Raw genomic sequence first — 19,994 nt, 5'->3', positions numbered from 1 at the left:
CCCCCGCTCGCAACCTGTGCGTCGGCAACCTTGTCCTCATCACTGACCCCATTCTGCCGCGCAACCAGTGGCAGCTTGGCAGGGTCCTTCAAGTCTTCCTGGGGTCCGACGGCCTGGTCAGGAAGGTCCACCTCCACACCAGCTCTGGGCCCCTCATTCGTCCTGTGGTCAAGCTCTGTCTGCTTGAGGGTGAAGTTGCTTCCTCTCTGCCCTCGCCCTCGGCCTCTATCCAGTGACGCCTGCATGTGGCTGTTTGTCGTCTGGTTGCTTGCACACTCCGTGCGCAATCAAAGGAGAAGTGTAGCCGCTGTTCTGGCTCCGCGGCGAAAGATACATTAATGTGGTAGATATGTATGTGGGGATTATATGAATTTATGAATTATGTCGGGATAGTTGAGCGAAGCGGTGGTGCAAGGCAGTAGTGTCGCCAGATGTTCACGGGAAAAAGTGTCGAGACAGCGGCGAGATGAGTGAAATGCTGACTCAGGTTGCCTGCTGGAGGCTCCTCTGGTGCAGGGTTGAGCAAGGAGGAGAAAAGGACAGTAGCAGGGTAGTGGTAAGAGAGGAAACACGACATTGTTTACGCTGCCGTTACCACCAGTGCCAACCGGAAGGAGTAACCCGACTGTACCCGCAAATGCGTATGTATTATTGATTATTATTAGTGTCATACTAGCCACATTGATTGTACTGGTCACATAATTAATGCCTTACTAGCCTTGTTCATTGTACTGGTCATCTGGCTTACGAGCTGTGCTCATTGTACGTCTTAATGTAGGTTATCCAATATCTCGTCTGACGTGCACTTGTATGACTGGCCTATAACATGTTAATGACGGTTAGTAGTGTTTGCTTGCTCTGCCGTGATAATGATGATGAAGCTCTGCCATGATAACAATAATGAAGAGATTGTGCGTCGTTGTTTCCGTATTGTAACACATATGACGTCCATCTTTCAGGTTTGACCACTATTCAATAAATGATGTGAGTTAGACACAGCAGTATCAGTCACCTTAACTACTCACTTATATAAGCGCTGGTCATAATCGCGCTTACATGAAGGTTTTTCGTCGCGGCGCGTGAAATGAGTCAGATTCAGCGAATGTTCGTTGTGAATTCGGGTCAAGCTCGAGCAAAAACTACTGAAACTTGGAAAGCGTGCTTGGTGGCAAATGAAAGCTCAATTAACCCCTTCCCCAACAATTTTTTTGTTAAAAACGTTTCTTTTTCAGACTAATTTTTTTTATTTTGGTTCTATATAGTATTTTTGATGCTGGTTATGAAAACAGTTTGTAATTATTTTTTCTTCCCATTTTTGTGGTTAACTTTTTATTTTGAGAATACCTTTGTCGGCAAAAACGAGTCAACTCGTCTTCCTATAAACCATGTTTTTTTACCATATTTTCTTAATTTTTCTCAAAAACATAAATGGTCATGTTGTACACATATCCAGTCTTTGACTCACACAACATGAAATATTTCACTCCAAACCTCCTCCTTTTCAGTGGAATGTACTGTACCCATCCTAACCTTCCTTTGAACAACATAAGGCTCTCATCTATACATACATCTTGCCTAGGGGTGTAACACTTCCCAAAGTTCTCACACAATGTCATGAATACATCATAAATCTTATACAATTTTGAGTTGGGGTGAGTTTGTGCATCATGAGTTTCATTATCTACAAAATGAAGATATTGCTTTATCTTACTGTACCGTTTCATAGTCATTAGCTGCCGAAAAATTGGTCTTTCAAGCAGTTCATCATGTGACCAGTTCATTTCTTCTTCTGGCATTTTCACAATACCCCCAAGCATTTTCATGGCAAAAAATACAAAAAGTTCAGCCTCTGTTACAGGGCGCCACAAAGAATCATCTTGCCCAGTTTGTTCAGCAAAACGATTAGTCTCTACCAGTACAGAGTCAATAATCCTTTTATCAATAAAAAGACTGAAGAATTCAAATGGACTCAGTTCTGCTGGGTTTTCATCAATCTTTATTCCAGGATTTCCTGTGAAAGGAAAACATGGTGGTGGTGCATTCATACGCTCCTCTGACAACTCGAGGCTTCTCCAAGCTCTCCCCTCACCCCCCTCCTCCTCCTCACTTGTCGAGAAATAGTCATTGTCTGATGAACTGGCAGAGTTATCAGAAGTATTCAAGCTTCTAAGGGAAGGTTCATATTCACTATCTTCCATTGAACTAGACATTTGGGGTGTAACACTTGAAAATGCTACAAAAAAATGAATGCAAATGTGGATGCAAACAACACCCATCCGACGACGATGGCTGTCGGAGCAAGTCTAGTAACAATGTCCTTGAAATCCCACAGCTCTACCCTATCGCCTCTGCCAGGCGTACGATTTGACGAGAATACTCGTTTCACACGTAGAATGGCTTACAAAGGCTTATAATCGACGAGTATATACGTATGTAGCTGGTTTTTGAAGGTAAAGTTTTAGACGAGTATACTCGTCGACGACTGAAAAAAGAACATTTTGTGAAAACGTGTATACACGTTTCTGCCGGGGAAGGGGTTAATACAGATTAATAATCAGAAAAAAAATTGGAAAGCACTTAATAAATAAAAAAGTTATAAGTAAAAAACTAGGACGTGTCCAAATCGTGGCAAAAGGGCTGAAAAACAGGCTATTCTGTGATGGCTCAACGACAAACTTGGAATCGAGCTATCAAAAAATCCTTCGAGCTGGTGAAACTACATTGCCAAGAGGGGCTACATGCCAAATTACAGCTTTCTGGAAGCAATAGCAATACCACACTAGACAAAAATGGCAAAGTGTCTGGAGTTTGTCAAAACCGCTCTCAAAAGGGTTTACGTTTCGAGCTCTAGCAACAAAATTACTGGGAGTGAGGAAATGTTATGCATCATATTGTAAAGAACATTGGTAGGGCTAAATAATTTTTTTGAAATTCCCAAAAAATGAGTGGGTTTTAAGGTTGGGAACTCAAATTTTTTTTTTCAGAGTCGTTTTTTTGCGAATTTATTGGATTTTTTACCCTTTCAAGTCTTTTTTTGAGCCCGGTCATTTATTAAAAAACATAGCCCTTTCATTTTTCCGTCGATTGATACCAAAAACATTCCTGTAGCCCCAGAAATAAGGGGGTTATGGCGATTCGCACTAAAGCAGTTGATTTTCCAAAATTTGCGGCTTAATGACAGGGCTGGGGCAAGTTTCCGGTCCATAGTGTAGGGTTCACTGGTACAGTACATTTATATATATATATATATATATATATATATATATATATATATATATATATATATATATATATATATATATATATATATATATGTATATATATATATGGTACATCAGTCTCAAGCACTTAAATGTGCTTATGCTCTTCCATAATTTTATAAATGACCTTGAAAATTTTATAATGACACTTGCCATATTTTCAGTATTACTGCTAACTACAATAACACATAAATTGGCCCTAATGAATGACAGAGAGGCCTCAGAATTACCCTTAAAACTCCGCAGTTCTCTTGCATCCAACCACCCAGCATTTTGGGCTGGGCTAAGCCCCCAGTGTTTCAAGGTCCTAAATAATACCCTGGCCAATAGCCCCAACAGTTAGAGGAAAACAGCCAGTGCGACACCACCTTTAGGAAGCGCACGCGATGCTGACGGTAGGTAGATGTGGCCCGTACATGCCAAAGCAGCATGAAACTCAAGGCGATAATGCGTGAAAATCGGAATGGCAAGATTTTAGGACTAAGTGTGAAACTCGAGGATCATGAAACTTGGATAGCACGAAACTCGGGAGGGTACTGTAGTTCAGATTTTTTTTATATAGCAAAGAAGGAAGCAAAAGGGCAAAACAAAAAAGAAGCAACAAAAAAGCCCGACAAACACCGCTCCGACAAAAGAAAGCAGAGCAAGAGGCCAGAAGAGAGGCCAATTTCAGGTGAAGAGGTGTCTTGATACTCTTTTCTTGAATGAGTTCAAGTCATAGGCAGGGGGAAATACAGACAAAGGAAGGCCATTCCATATTACTACATAAATTTGCAGCTAATAGTCAAATAATGAACTATATCCGCAGGAGTGGACCTGAATGACAGCGATGCAGTGTGGAGGAACATGACAGATGAGGAGCGGAGGGACTTTCAGGAGCTTGTCAAGAGGGAAAACTTTGAAGAACTACTTCCTGCTTGGAGTGCCTGGTGGGAGCAGGAAGTGCAGCTGGTGCAAGAGGTCAAGCAAGACTCTCCCACTTCTCCTTCCTACATGGCCAACTGCCCCAAGCTTGTGACGGTTCCTCCATTCAGCGAACTCACAGTAAATGCCCATTTAAATAAGAATGAGATGAGTTTATGTCTCCTTTATATAGTACATGCCTTCATTCCCTTGATTTTTCCCTTTCATTATTACACAGAAAATATGCTTAGAGGTGTAGGGCATAATTAGCCTTTTTCATTCAAAAGTACCTAGTCGTACCACAACATCCAGTTTTAATTATCTACAGGGAATTTCTTGGTCATTAACTTAGTTAAAGATTGGGTATCTGCAGGTTCCCCTTGAGTATTTTCATGGTCAGCCAAACAATTTGCATCTCACTGCATACCACACCACCACCACATGCACCACTTTTGCAGTAACCATGCTAGTGGTAACTGTGGGGCTGAAGTAAGCTCAGACTACTGGAAATGCTGTCTCACCAAAGATTATCCTTATAACCACTAGGTACCTGACTGTTTGGTTGACCAGATGTAAAGAATGTATAAAAAATGTAAGAAACACATTCAAAAGAATTCATTCAATGAAACCTATAAAAATGTTCCTAAGTACTCAACACAAGTTTTTGACATTGATTTAATGCTGGTATACAAGACAAGATTCTAAGATTGTTAGATGATTCCAGCATAAAGGCAGCGTGGCTAAACTTTAAAAATCAATTACTCACTCAGCAGAACACATTTGTCCCATTTTGCGAGAAGCAATGAAACTCTGATAGAAGTCCACCTTGGTTTAATAACATATTCAAACATTCTGTTGAAGAGAGAAATGTTTTACAGGCTAAAGAAAGAGCAAAACATCCCCCAAAATATTAGACTTTACCATGAAGCCAGGCGACACATAAAAAGATTAGTATGTCAGGCAAAGCATAGATATGAAGACATTTCAGCCAACTGTAAAAATAATCCTAAACCTTTCTTCAGTTATATAAACAACAGAAAGGCAATCAGAAGTGGAACTGAACTCTTAACTAACAGTGACGGCGAATTAGTGACAAAGTCAGCGCGTTGCAAACTTGTTAATATTATTTTTCCTCGGTATTTAATACGAGCTGTCTTTGCACCACTACCACCAACACCAGTGACGATAATAGTACTAACATAAATCTCATTCATGCATTACCTAACTTTGTAATAACTACCGATGAAGTCCCAAATGCTCTCCAGTCCCTTAAAATAAATAAAAGCCCAGGACCAATGTACACTCGACCCTTGATTTAACGGATTAAAAGGGGGGAAGGGTGGTCCTTTGCTTGAAAAAGTCCGTTCCTTGAAAATACTTACATATGATAAATACCATTATACAATAAAATTACTGTTAAAAAAAACGTAAAATGATACCGACAAACCTAATAATAAACATAGGTATATAGTTCTCTTCTTCTTTTGACCTGTTCTGTGTTGGTGCCGTAAGACAGGCACAGCCTAACTAGCCCCATAGAACATTCCAGAAGAAGCCATCTCCACCTTCGCCTCCGCTCCGCCAACACGTGTTGTTTTTTTGGCCTTCCAGCGATCAAGGGTTGACAGTGGGGCCCTGTGGGGGGGTGCATATTGTTTACATGTATGGGTAAAATTCTACAAGTGTGCTAGTCTCGCATGGGTAGACGAAACATTTTTTTTCAGTTTTCAGTGTGTTATGAAATAATGTGATAATTGTTTCTGTCACAAATCATTAAATGACTGACTTGTGATGTGATGGTGTCGGAGGTACAGGGGGGTCGTCTAATATGCGAGAATATGGGCGGTTCAAAGCCATATTAGGAACCTTAAAAGCATGTAAATAATGGTATATGGTCAGCCACATTTTTAGTTTCCAATGTAATAAACTGCTTTTCGAGTTCTTATAATAACAACAACAGCAACAACAATAGCCCACAGGCTAGCTTGCACACAGCACAGACAGCTTGTGAGAGCAATGGCTGCTATGAAGAGAACACGTGGAGCCGCCTCACAGAGTAGAGTTGCCAGATTGCCATTGTTTATTTCCTTCCTTCGGGAAGTGAGTAACAGCAAGTTCATTATTTGGTAGGAAATGGATGTTAACATGAAATGAATGAAAAAAGTCAAGTCACCGCTCCGTGCTCCACCCCAAGGGGGAGGAGGAGGAAGATATCCCAAGTTCGCATATCAGGCGACCCCCCTGTATTGCCTTTACAACGGCACCTCCTGTTGTCTATTTGTCTTGGTCTTGCAATTCTTCTAATCTTTTCTCTCTTGCCTTCCACATCTGATGTAGTATCTCTTCTTTCTCCTTCAGTTTTACATCTTAGTATAGAAATTTTCCAATTACTTCCTCTTCTACTTCCTGGTATGGCTGTTGCACCCGCTGCCACCCGCTGCCGCAGCCGCAAAACAACTCACAGAGAGAGGTTCAACATGCATGCTGTCTATTCATATCACTCACTGCTCACACTCGGAAGTGAACACACTAATTGAATAAAACCAGTTAAATTAATGTTTTTCCTGCTGTGTATCCCCCCTGTACGCATGTGTGGTGGACAGCAGCGCTACTTGTTTTTGCAAGGAGGTATTTCACGCAACACAGGCCCACGAATTGGACCATACACACCGCCGTCATGTCCCGTCCCACGCTTCATATTTCTGCCGCCCCAAACCGCGAGCCAAATAAATTTAACTAAACCTAACTTAACCTGACCTACCTAACGGGAGGGGGAGGGGGCTTCACCCTCCTCGACCTCCTTAGGGGAGGTGATGCAAGCTGTTTTGATGAAAAGTATCACTTTGTGTGATATTGTTATTATTTTAGGGTTTTGACGTTTCTATAGGCAGTGTCACACCGAACAAATCTACCCAGCAATGCATAGAATGTCCTTTGCTGGGCATTTGTCCGTTGAGATTTTGTGGTCCGTTAAATCCGAAATCTATTAAATCAGGGTCTGTTAAATCAAGGGCTGAGTGTATATCCTATACTACTTAACCCCTTCGCGCCGGATGTTCAAAAAGCCCGCCTGGCTGATATACAGCATGCACGGCCACGCGCTGCCGCGCGCGGGAACCCTGAGCTGGCATGTATCTACTTGTCGCCTCCGTATATTATGCTGCTGAAAGCCCTCATTACATGTATCCCGTATTTGCAAAGCAGCATACACGACAAGTCAACATATACCTGCTATGCATAATATAAATTGCGTCAACGCGAAATAAAAAAAAAGCGAAATAAAGAAAGGGGAGAAAGGGGCAAGGGGGAAAGAAAGAGAGAAAGCAGATGATTGTGTAGAGGAGGAAGAATGTCGAAAAATTATCAGCAAATACAACTCTGTTATCATCAGTCAGAGAGCTGCCAGATACTCCTTTGTCATCACAGACAATGTGTGTGTGTGTGTGTGTGTGAGAGAGAGAGAGAGAGAGAGAGAGAGAGAGAGAGAGAGAGAGGCACGGAGTGGTGGTGTTTGCACCATGGTGTGTGTGAGAGAGAGAGAGAGAGAGAGAGAGAGAGAGAGAGAGAGAGAGAGAGAGAGAGAGAGAGAGAGAGAGGTGGGCGAGACGTGATGGTGTCGGCGCCTCGGTGTCTGAGAGAGAGAGAGAGACAGCCAATGAGACTTCCTAATTTTAGACACAAGGCGGGAAGAAGGCAGTGCATACTGTAGCTAATTTTTTGTGATTGGTGGGAACAAGGATGGTGGGAGGAGCAATAGGATTTCAAGGACAGCATACGGCGTCTTTACTTAGTAACCAACACAAAGTACGGGACAACTCAATAGAAGAAGAAACAGAATAGATATATGACGCCTACGTAGGCGTCTTCGTATATGCTACTGGGGCTTCATGACGCCTACGTAGGCGTCATCGTATTGAAAGGGTTAAGGGAAGCGTCACACAAATATTTTTTTTGAAAATTGAAATATTTGAAAAAAATCTCACGAGTTCTAAAGCAGTTATCATGTTACAAAGTTTTATAAGGAAATAAGCAAAAATGAGAGTTATGGCCGATTTTCTCCACCCCCCCTTCCATGTCACTCACGTCAGCAGGGAACGCTTTTGTGCATATGTCTTCAGTTCATTTTTCTGCGAAAAAAAATGTGTTATGGAAATTCATACAACATTCACTGGCATCTCTATCACACTCAAGGCTTCACTACTCACTCCTCTCACAAGCTTAGATGTACAAAGGAAGGAAAGGAAATGAGTACAAAGGAAAAGCAAACAGCAACAGACCTCTTGGTCCTAACTAGGCTGTTTGTTGTTGCTACCATTTACTCTAATCTATGAGTCAGTGACACAGGACAGCAAAGGCAAAGGCTCCTCCCCTCCCACCAGTCCCTCCAGCCGAGGCTGGCATAAAAAGGAAGCCGAGGCTGGCGCGAAAAGGAAGCCAAGGCTGGCATGAAACGAAATGAACGAACAGTGGAAGAGGTTGGTTGTTGCTCATCGCCACTCATCCCTCCATTACTCCTGCTCCCTGCAGACCATTTACCTTCACTCATTTTGTCCATGACACACTGTTTACTGCACACTGCATTGTTACACCACCGTGCTGAAGGCATCCAGGTGCAAAGAGGCTCAGAAACAGAGTGTTAGCTGTAGTCCAATGCCGCCATGGGCCACGTGAAGCAGCGACCTTGAGTCTGCCACCCCCATCTCCACCCAGCCCTCTCCTCAACCACTGATACCATTGAATCCTCACAGGGCTGTGCTAGCTCTCCACAGTTTGTTGGCTCACAAGAGCCACAGCCACTAGGAATACCTCCATGCACACCTACCAGCACAACTCACCTAACATGACACATTGTCTTCACATCAAGAGTGTATGAAGATGATGAAAGACGCTGTATCTAAACCTGAGAAAACATTTAGTAGGAGGTACATAATATTTCAGAACACCAACTCCAAGCATTGGATTCAGGGCTGAGGTCCTCCTCTATGTGGTGTAGAGGCTATGTAGGTGGTGCCTTCTGTTACCCTTGCCTTTGAGCAATCAATATGCTTGCAATAAGGGGGGACCAGATACCAACCATACCCTAGAATGCAATGTGAATGTCATAACGCTTCAAGATTGATACAGAGAGCGCGGCTGTGAGAGAAAATAAACAAACCGGCAACCACTCAAGCGCCCCGGGCCATTAAAAACTGCGTCCTCTTAGCCCCGATATCTCAAAACTGGTATTATTTTAGTTTTTTCGACTACTGCTTTGCAACTATTCTACCACTATTTTACTGAATTGAATGAGAAATATATCATTGGTAAGACGACAAATACTACTAATGTGATTTTTCATTGTTCAACATTTTTCAACTATGGATAAATAGTTGCACAAATTGAGAAAAACGGTCACGAAAACCAAAATAAAGAAAACATTCCTAACTAAAAAGTATGAAATTCAAAGTTCTGAAATTATGAATCATTTAGACAAATCAAAATTGTTTTGTTTTGCAAACAAAAATAATGGCACAAAACTTAATTGCAAACAAGTAAATTCAGACTGCACCAAATTTTTCTTCTCTAATGTATTGTGAGAATGGAATAAGCTCCCACCTCCAGTGGTCCAATGCAACACGATTGATTCCTTTGAAAACAAGCTTGACCGACACTTCCTTCAACTTAATATTAACAAAAGTTGAAATGCAAAGTTTTGATGCTTATAATCAACTTACTGTGATCACTGCAAACATGTTTTCTGCAAGTGCTACACACTGTTTTAACCTTTCGATCCTTTGACCTGGCACAAAATGCGCATCTCTTTGCCTGGCCTTGTGATGGCTGTAAGGTTGCAGAGGTTGTTGCAGCTGCAGCTGATGGCACCAGTATTGCAATACCTGCTCTGACAGTTCTTGTCAGGCAGAGTTTCTGAGATCTCTTCTTCAAAGTGAAGTACAGAAATAGGCTACAGTAATGAATCATAAAAATTCACAGAGGTTTAAGGACAAATTACCTAGTCTGGACCACAGGCTCTGTGTGGTCTGAATATCTATGTAAAAAAAAATTTCTCTCTCTCTCTCTCTCTCTCTCTCTCTCTCTCTCTCTCTCTCTCTCTCTCTCTCTCTCTCTCTCTCTCTCTCTCTCTCTCTCTCTCTCTCTCTCTCTCTCTCTCTCTCTCTCTCTCTCTCTCTCTCTCTCTCTCTCTCTCTCTCTCTTTTTGCAGGGGTCCATGTGTGCTAACTCTCACAAATACATGGGGACATGTGTATACTATCATTCTATATTAGCTGTCAGAGTATTAGGGGTACAGGTAGATTGTCTAATAATTTACTTAATACTTACTACAAATGATCCACATAATATCATCTAGTTTATCTTCCTACAAAGGATGGAGAATTTTTATTTTGTTTAAATTTGAATAGAGTATATTTGTGTATGTGCATTTTATTTTAATTACTTTAATTAGAAATTTATGGTATTCCTATTTGTATTTGAATACCTGGGCAAATTATTCATATGGTCTGTACTTTTGAGGTTGTGCTGCTGCTCACTCAATGCGTCCAGAGTCCAGTATGTATTGGTATTCAGTATTTAGTGTGAAAAAGTGAGATGTTTTGGTAACTAGTCAGTGTGCAGCTGTCTTCCATCACTCAAACAATAGATATGTTATGTGAGCATGAACTTTTGAGTAACTCACATAATCAGAGGGCCAGGTTCAGAATGTAAATGTGTGACTTTTTCTTCAAGCTGTAAATTATGCTAATAAGTATTTTCGGCTGACAAGTTTTGCTTATATTAGTGATTACATAAGTATTATAATATGAAGATTGACATAATTTTGCAAAGGCTCCAAAGAATCAGTTCTACCTGTGATAACGTTTATCCTCTCTCCAAGTTCTATCATTTAAACTCAGGGTCAGGGATTATTTTTCTCAGAAACAGTATGGTTTTTTAATCAAAATATTATTTTTCAGTTGCCTTTCATCATTTTTTTTCTTGACCACAATACCACAAAATTTGCTTTACAAATAAGTGGCATAATTAAAAAAGCATCATTACAGCACTGAAAAATAGAAGTGAGGCCTACAAGATAAGACTACTAAAGACTTGGCTTACTATATGTGTACTTATGTTTGTGTTTCTATTGGAACTAAGTTACTAGAAAAATTTAAAAATATGTGTGGCTGCAGGTAATGTTCCAGTACTGGAAAGCAGCACCAGTCATGATTCATTGCTCAGGAATTTTCACTATTACATAAGTGTACTTTACTAATATTCTGAGGCTTTTTTTAAGTGTTCATTAATGCATTCATGAATCTTTACGTTAAAAAGTAATGAATATTTCATGAAAGCATTTATTTTGCATTTGGAGTCACATTCCTTTGTATTCTTATTTGTATTCATATTAGGAGAAATTTGAGGTGTTTGTATTTGCATTTGCAGTTGAATATATACCATAATGCCAGCATCAAAGGCACACTGTCTTTTTCTCAAAATAACACTAAAAAATTAGCATACCTCTTAGACAGTGCTTGTTGCATTACCTGTAAGCATAATCTAGGCCTATTGAAAGTTTACAGATCAGATAAAGTGTCATTGTCTTGTCAGAGGACTGCATTCCTTCTAAACAGCATCTTCATCATTACACCATTAACTACAATCCATTTACTCTTGCAGAAGGTGACCCCTTCTCCATGCCTTCCCTACAACATCCTCAACGTGTTGGCAGCTTATGCATGGACCGTGCGCCTTTTCAATGGGGATCACCAGGAGAGCAGCCAGGATGCCACAGAGGCCATTCTCACCTTGTCTCCTGTACTGGCTTCTAATGCCAACTACCAAGAGGCTGCAGTGGCAGTTGAGAGTCCAAAAATGGAAGCACAGAATGTGAGTTTATAAAGGGGAAGGTGAGAGTAGTGTTGTAAGGAGTCAAAATACACAAAGAAGATTTTGAAAAAGAAAAAAAAAAAAAACATTAAAATGGAGAAAAATTGGGGTCCTGGAACCAAACTATTGAACCCATTAAACCCATTTTTTTTTTTTTTATTATTGAATGGTTTCGCAGGAATGTAACCTCTTCCTAAAGCAAGGTTTGACTGACCAAGGGCCTTGTCCACTCTCATATGGAGTAGCATCTTGTGTATGGGGGGGTCTCTATACAGCGATTTTGGACAGAGTTGAGTCAAAGGCTTTTCATTACATCAGCACCTCACACTGCCTCTCTTCGACTTCTTAAATTTTGCTGCAGTGTTGCATTTCTTTCTATCTTCTACACCTGTTCCCTCATATTTAAGGGTTCTCTAATTGTGGACTAGCATATTAGCAAATTTTCTTGCAATTGCACAAAGGTGGCCATGAAGGAATTGTCACAGCGCCAATCCAAACATTCACGGTCTGCCTGTGAATGATTCAGCTGTTTCTAAGGAAAGGACGATGTGTAGATGCGTATACAGTAAACCCTCAGTTATCCGGGTGCACCATATCTGACCTCGCCCGTATCCAGGAGTGTTAAAAAATGAGATTTTTTTCCAAAAATTTTTTTTTAAATTGTCGCATGCCGTCAAAAGTCGTTCAAATTGCCCGCGCGATGCCTCTACGCTTTGCCCGGGTGGTGTACCGCACCACCAAGGTAAAGAGATTCTCTTTACCTTGCGCACCACAACACAACAAGCACCCCGCACTGTTTACGATCACCATGGCCCAGTTAATTGCTTTTGCGTGTGTGCCGTACCTTCTCCAGGCATTGCTTTGCCTGTGTGTGGTGTTTAAGGCGTTTACCATGGCGCCGATGTGTTTATATGTATATATATATATATATATATATATATATATATATATATATATATATATATATATATATATATATATATATATATATATATATAGGTCAGCAGGATGTACAAGCGTTAATTACCCCGTTAGGAGCGAATCTTAACACCCGCGTCCTTGGGGCCATGGCGTGTGCTGACCAGCCCCGCAATGCCTCGACAATTTTTCTTAGGTTAAGTCACTAATTATCGTTTGCAAGAGACGCCACAACGCCCACGCATTCACTGTGGATGGGGAAAGGCTTGCCTACACTGGCGTTAGCGTAGATGATTTAATATTGCAAAAAACAAGGTAAAACATTCTCGGGGCGACGGGGCAAGGCGGGCAGTTTGACGTAACCCGGAACATTATTTCGTTTTTACGGCTATAATACATCCTTCCTGCACTCGTTTCATATATCCACGTGTGCGCAGGCGTAAAGGGGTTACGTGGGCGTATGGACATGAGCTTAACAGTGGCGGACGTATAGGGGGGGCCCAGGCCCTGGGCGTGCGGTTTGGGGGGGTGCCAAAATTGAATACAAGAATCTGCACCAATCCATCATTTTCCTCTGCTTGAGGCAATGCAAGCATGCAAACCTTCAAGCCCCGTATAAAAATGTAGTGAAAGTGAAGGTAATTTTGCTTTATTGTTGGCATTTTTCATGATACAGACAATCTTAGGGGGAGGCGGTGGCTGAATAGATAGCGAGACGGCCCCGCGTTCAGGAGGACACGAGTTCAATCCCTGACCGGTGCCACCAAGCTGGGATTTTTCAGCCGCCGCCGAGTGGCTTAAAACTACCCACATGCTGTCCAGAAGACCACTTATCAACCCAGACTCTAGATTCTAGGATTAAAGATGAGCTCCAGGAGGGCAGCATGAGCCAATGCAAGATGGCGCCACTATAAACACTCACCTGCATCAGAACGGGCTGGGCTGACCATCAGGCCCCACTGGGACGAAGCCTTGGACCGACCATCATGATCCACCGGGAAGAAGCCTGCCGGCGCAATAGAATATGACAAAAAAAAATAAAAATCTAATTCCTGTTATAATATATATATATATATATATATATATATATATATATATATATATATATATATATATATATATATATATATATATATATATATACAGGTAACTCGATTTACGCGAGTATTATGTCCTTGAAGAGGTCACGTGAATCAAAAACAATGTAAATCAAACAAGAGGTAGGTTTCTATCGAAAAATAAATATTCACTTCATTCAGTGGAGAGAGAGAGAGAGAGAGAGAGAGAGAGAGAATATCCATATAACCGAGATATCCACTCAGGCACTCAGTTTCAGCCTCCTCGTGTGAGGAAGAAATGAGGGACACCATGAGCGACTGGCTAGTATTGGTACCGATACCGAGCAGTCTAGTGCCGGTACCGTACTTTATAGCTGGTACCATTAGTACCAATACTGGTACCAGTACCTGCCCAGTCCCCACCCTTATTGTTGAGTAGCGTGGCAGCATGGGTACTGTATTGTTGTTCAAGTTGCGCTTGGTAAGAACTTAGCTCAGCTGTGTGGCCGCGGCGCTGTGTGAGTACAATTGCGTGAGACATCTGGTGGCCACTCCATAAAATATCGCGTATGAGTGAAAAAAAACGTGTAAATAAAACATTTATTTGGATTTTTGACCCCGCGTTATTTAAAAAACGCGTAAACCAAACTTGCGTAAATCGAGAGTTACCTGTATATATACAGTCGTCCCTCAAATAGTACGGGGGCTAGGGACCCAGGATCCCGGTACTATTCGAAAATTCGTATAAAATTAGTGCCCCCTCTCCTAGAAACACCCCCGGCTTCGTTTGATAGAGGGAATCAGGACTCTTCGAACGTCCCGAGTGTTCTCAAACGCGTGACGCGGCAGCACGAGTTGCCAACTCAGCACATCTGCTGGCTCCCGGCTTTGAGAGGTGGAGCGTCTTCGTGCTGTGATGACGTCATCAGCAAATATGGCGGCCCAAACAAACACATGTAAGTGTTTCCATTGCATTTCACCTCTCTGTGCCACCATATCCACTGCAGTTTCCTTTTCATCTTCTGTTGTAAAGAGTTCGTCCGCCAGGAAAGCTAGTAATGCATGTTAAACATTGCCAGGAATATCAGCATACGCCATTTTGCTGCGTGTGAGATGCCGTTACCATAGCAACGACGAAGCTTAGTAAAAGGACGGCCTTTATCTCCACTCTTGCACCACTTTTGAAGCACTGGCAGTTATTGCGGCAAGAATTTATTTTACACTATGATTTTCATTGTGTTGGCCCTGAGGGAGTAAGCCGTTTCAAAGGCTGTAGTTGGGACCGAAAGGGACAACTACCTCCCGAACCAAGACCAAGACCAAGGGAGAAATCCCAAGCCACCTGTTATATCAAGACTAAGATCAACATCATAGGTACAGCGAACCCTACTCTCATTCACGTGGTATGCTCTCCCTATGGAAACGTAACTCATCCCAATGTAACGGGCTTGCCGGGGGGTGTTTAAAGGGCGTTGATTAAGACTTCAGCTTCCTTAAGGCGAATTATATTCGTAGCCTATATGTACAAGAAGCGTCGGAGCGAGAGCGACTGTCGTTGTGTGTCAGTCGGACTCTCGTGAAGGAGTGACGAGTTACAGGTTGCAAAATAATTGTTACAATTGGTCATGTATGTCAAGGTGACCTCTGCGCACCATGAAATGCGAAGTATACAAAACTGAAACGGTAAACACTGACGGATGACATTCCTATAAGGTGGCGTGATCTATCTGTCATGGGTTTTTTCCATTGACAATTGTATGCCTAATTCGTGGTGATATTAAATAATAATAATACATTGATATCCTACTATAACACCAAAACATAACTTCTAAATCTGAATTCTTCTGCACGGTCAACACCTATTTTGAATGCTTTGGGGTGCTTTCAGCAGGTGTTTTGGTAGAACGGTGTTGCCACTCAGGCCATGGCCACTTGGTGCGAAGAGCGGGAAATTTAAATATCCTTAAAAAATTCTTCAATGACAATCCGTATAAAACCGAAACCGTACTATTGGAAATCGTACTATTTGAGGGTCGACTGTATATATATATATATATATATATATATATATATATATATATATATATATATATATATATATATATATATATATAGAGAAAAACCCCGATTATCCAAAATGGAAGGGGGGAAGCCTCTTTCGGATAAGCCGATTTTTTGGATAATCCGGATTTATGGCCGCCATTTTGATTTTTGAAAGAAGTGAGGTCGAAGCACAGGTAGAACGCGATGCGACTGCCCAGTGTGAAGTGTGTGACGCGACTGCCGCCGACTGACGATGTAAACAATGAAACCAAACAAACACACGCTACGCTAAACAAAGTAGTACGCTTAAAACATGTGATGTAAATGTTTTATTGCATGTTTGTCTGTGTGTCTCCTTGTCTGGACCAGTGTATGTTGATACTTGTGAGCGTTGCAGATCTGAATTGTGAATGTTGCAGAGTGCGATTGTGAATGGTTGTGCAAGCTTGCAAGTGTGACCTTGATGCATCGTGCAGGTGGAGACACAGTATGATGACTCATATTATCGCGAACTCGTATGTTGGAAGGGAATGTGGCATGGAGTGGAGAGGAGTCGTGTTTGTGTCGTTGTCTTGAGAGATACGGTGAGAGTAGTCGTGCAGTAGTTTGTTCGTCTGCTCGCACCTCACGTCCTTGTGGGGCTCTGGGCGATATATATATATATATATATATATATATATATATATATATATATATATATATATATATATATATATATATATATATATATATATATATATATATATATATATATATATATATATATATATATATATATATATATATATATATATATATATATATATATATATATATATATATATATATATATATATATATATATATATATATATATATATATATATATATATATATATATATATATATATATATATATATATATGTATGTATGTATGTATATGTATTGTATGTATGTATGTATGTATGTATGTATGTATGTATGTATCTATGTATGTATGTATGTATGTATATATATATATATATATATATATATATATATATATATATATATATATATATATATATATATATATATATATATATATATATATATATATATATGATTTATATATATATATATATATATATATATATATATATATATATATATATATATATATATATATATATACACTCAACCTCATTTGCCGGACCTCCATTTGCCGGATTTGGATTTGCGGACAAGAGTCCGTGGGGTAAAAAAAAAAAATCCGGGACAAGTCGATTTCAAACTACCGCGCCAGACAAAGTTCGCAAATCGGGCACTAGATGGCAGCGCGGGCGGACATACACGTCTAGTACTGGACTGTACACAAGTCTGCCGCGTCACACGAGTGTTGTGCTTACGTGCTTGTCGTGGATACACCTCTTCTTCACAACGTGTTGTATATGTGCATGTTGTAGAAGGTAATATATTATATTACAGGACAGTATAGGACAGCTATGCGAGGTGTAGTCCGGGGGTGGGTTGTGTTTCCCGGACATATATAGGGTAAAGTCCGGCAAGGGGGTAGACCCCCGGACATTTTCCATTGCCGGACATTTGCCATTCCCGGACAAGCCTTCCCCCCTTTTAGTCCGGCAAATCGAGGGTTGAGTGTATATATATATATACAGTCACCCCCCGCCGTTCGTGGTCTCACCCATCGCGGTTTCGCGTATTCGCGGTCAACTAATTGTGACCACCCCCCGCTTATACACGGCCCCAGTTTCGCATATACGCGGATGCATTGACGCTAAATAGGAAGGCAGAGAGGAGGGAGGGAGGCAGAGAGGAGGGGGGAAGGGAGAGAGGAGGGAGGAAGGCAGAGAGGAGGGGGGAAGGGAGAGAGGAGGGAAGGGAGAGAGGAGGGAGGCGGAGCAATGGACGTTAAGGCGGTGTCACACTAGCACTTTTTCCGTCGATTAATGCCATTTCCGTCGATTTTTCATCGTTCCGCATGAACTTATCGCATGAATTTGTCAGACGATCAGGATCGTTTCCACCTGCAAATTTCCGCCTTTGTTTACATTTCCAAGACCAAGACCGAGACTTTCCGCGTGGCTTCAACCTGTCTCAAACGCTCTCCTGCAGTGACAGCCTTCCTCATCCTGGTGTCACTTCTGGCAATGAGAGGTGTCACTAACTCCAGAAGTCTGTGGTACTGGCTCTTGTCCAACCTGATCCAATTCATCAGAGTCTCATGATCCTCTAAACTCAGCTCTTTTAACAGCCTGTGGTACACACTTTCTCTTTCCCGACGACCCAACCATGAGCGCATCCATGCATGCTTTTTGGCTTGTTTAGCTCGTCTAAGTCTTACAATACACAGTATTAGGTTCAGAGCAGCGTATCTTTGCCGCAGCGTGGACTCCATGTTTGTTTACATTCCCATGGTCTGTGCCGACGGAAAGTTTCAGACGAAACACCGTTTGTGTGTGACAGGCCGCAGCCAAGATATCGACGATTTTCAGAAAAACGACGGAAAAAGTTGACGGAAAAAGTGCTAGTGTGACACCGCCTTTAGGTTGCTCCTGAGTGACGTCACGGTTAGACTGTGACGTCATGCTTTCCTTTTGGCCAGCAGCTCACTCAGGGACGACTGCTATTGGTCGAGATTTTCTCATAGCAACATTATCCTAAAAAAAAAAAAATTCACGCGCCGCCACACTGCAGTGTTGCCAGATTGGGCTACTTATATATAAATTGGGCTACTTTTGGGTCTTCTGTGCTACTAAATTTTGACCCCAGGGTGAGTGTTGATTACATATTGTTGTCTAACAAGGTCTTGTCTCATTTCAGTCATTAAAAAGAACGAAAAAAACATGTTTTATATGACGTGTCAGAGGTGACTTCCCCAAATGCATATTTTCCCATATGGTTATAGTACAGCCGTCATGTTTCGCGATCGCTACCAAGTCCGAACGAAATACCCGCGAACGGCGGGGGATGACTGTATATATATTTTTTTTACGTTGCTGCCTATTGCGCCGGTAGGCATCTTCCCGGTGGGGCCTGATGGTCGGCCCAAGACTTCTTCCAGGTGGGGCCTGATGGTTGGCCCAGCCCGTTCTGGCACAGCCGAGTGTTTTATAGTGGCGCCATCTTGTATTGGCTCATGCTGCCCCCCGGAACTCATTCTTGATTCGCTTGGACGGCTTCCTCTAGAGTCCAGGTTGATGGGTGGTCTTCAGGACAGCATGTGGGTAGTTTTAAGCCACTCGGCGGTGACCGAAAAATCCGAGGTGGTAGCGTGGGATTGAACCCGTGTCCCATCACTGTGAATGTTGGCCTGCAGTTCAGTACACCGCTACCATACCATATATATATATATATATATATATATATATATATATATATATATATATATATATATATATATATATATATATATATTTATACATATTTATAAAAGAGTCAGTTGAGAAGGCTAGGAGATCACCAGTAGAACGCCCCTCGCGGAACCCATACTGGCGATCAGATAGAAGGTCAGAAGTGGAAAGGTGCTTTTGAATCTTCCAGTTAAGGATTGATTCAAAAGCTTTAGATAGACAAGAAAGTAAAGCTATAGGACGGTAGTTTGAGGGATTGGAGCGGTCACCCTTCTTAGGCACAGGCTGTATGAAGGCATACTTCCAGCAAGAAGGAAAGGTAGATGTTGACAGGCAGAGGCAAAAGAGTTTGACCAGGCAGGGTGACAGCACGGAGGCACAGTTTTTAAGGACAATAGGAGGCACTCCATCAGGTCCACGAGCCTTCTGAGGATTGAGGCCAGAGAGGGCATAGAAAACATCATTTTGAAGAATCTTTATAACAGGCATAAAGGAGTCAAAGGGGGGATGAGTAGGAGGAATATGCCCAGAATCGTCCAGAGTGGAGTTTTTAGAAAAAGTTTGAGAGAAGAGTTCAGCCTTAGAGATAGATGAGACGGCAGTGTTGCTGTCA

The 19,994-nt window shown here is 41.5% G+C and overlaps 1 protein-coding gene across 4 annotated transcripts in view; it reads left to right on the top strand.

The window, feature by feature from the left end:
- Positions 1-19,994, top strand: part of LOC126997311 (zinc finger HIT domain-containing protein 2-like) — a 107,271-nt gene that overhangs the window by 57,119 nt on the left and 30,158 nt on the right. For all 4 annotated transcript variants that reach the window (XM_050858314.1, XM_050858313.1, XM_050858316.1 and 1 more), the window contains 2 exons: positions 4,069-4,304; positions 11,820-12,029. In XM_050858314.1, coding sequence (XP_050714271.1) covers positions 4,069-4,304; positions 11,820-12,029 — 446 coding nt within the window. The remainder of the gene's footprint in view (positions 1-4,068; positions 4,305-11,819; positions 12,030-19,994) is intronic.

This window comes from Eriocheir sinensis, chromosome 12 (genome assembly GCF_024679095.1).
Source record: "Eriocheir sinensis breed Jianghai 21 chromosome 12, ASM2467909v1, whole genome shotgun sequence".
In the NCBI taxonomy this organism is placed as follows: domain Eukaryota; kingdom Metazoa; phylum Arthropoda; class Malacostraca; order Decapoda; family Varunidae; genus Eriocheir; species Eriocheir sinensis.
This window is presented reverse-complemented; position numbering and strand designations above follow the sequence as displayed.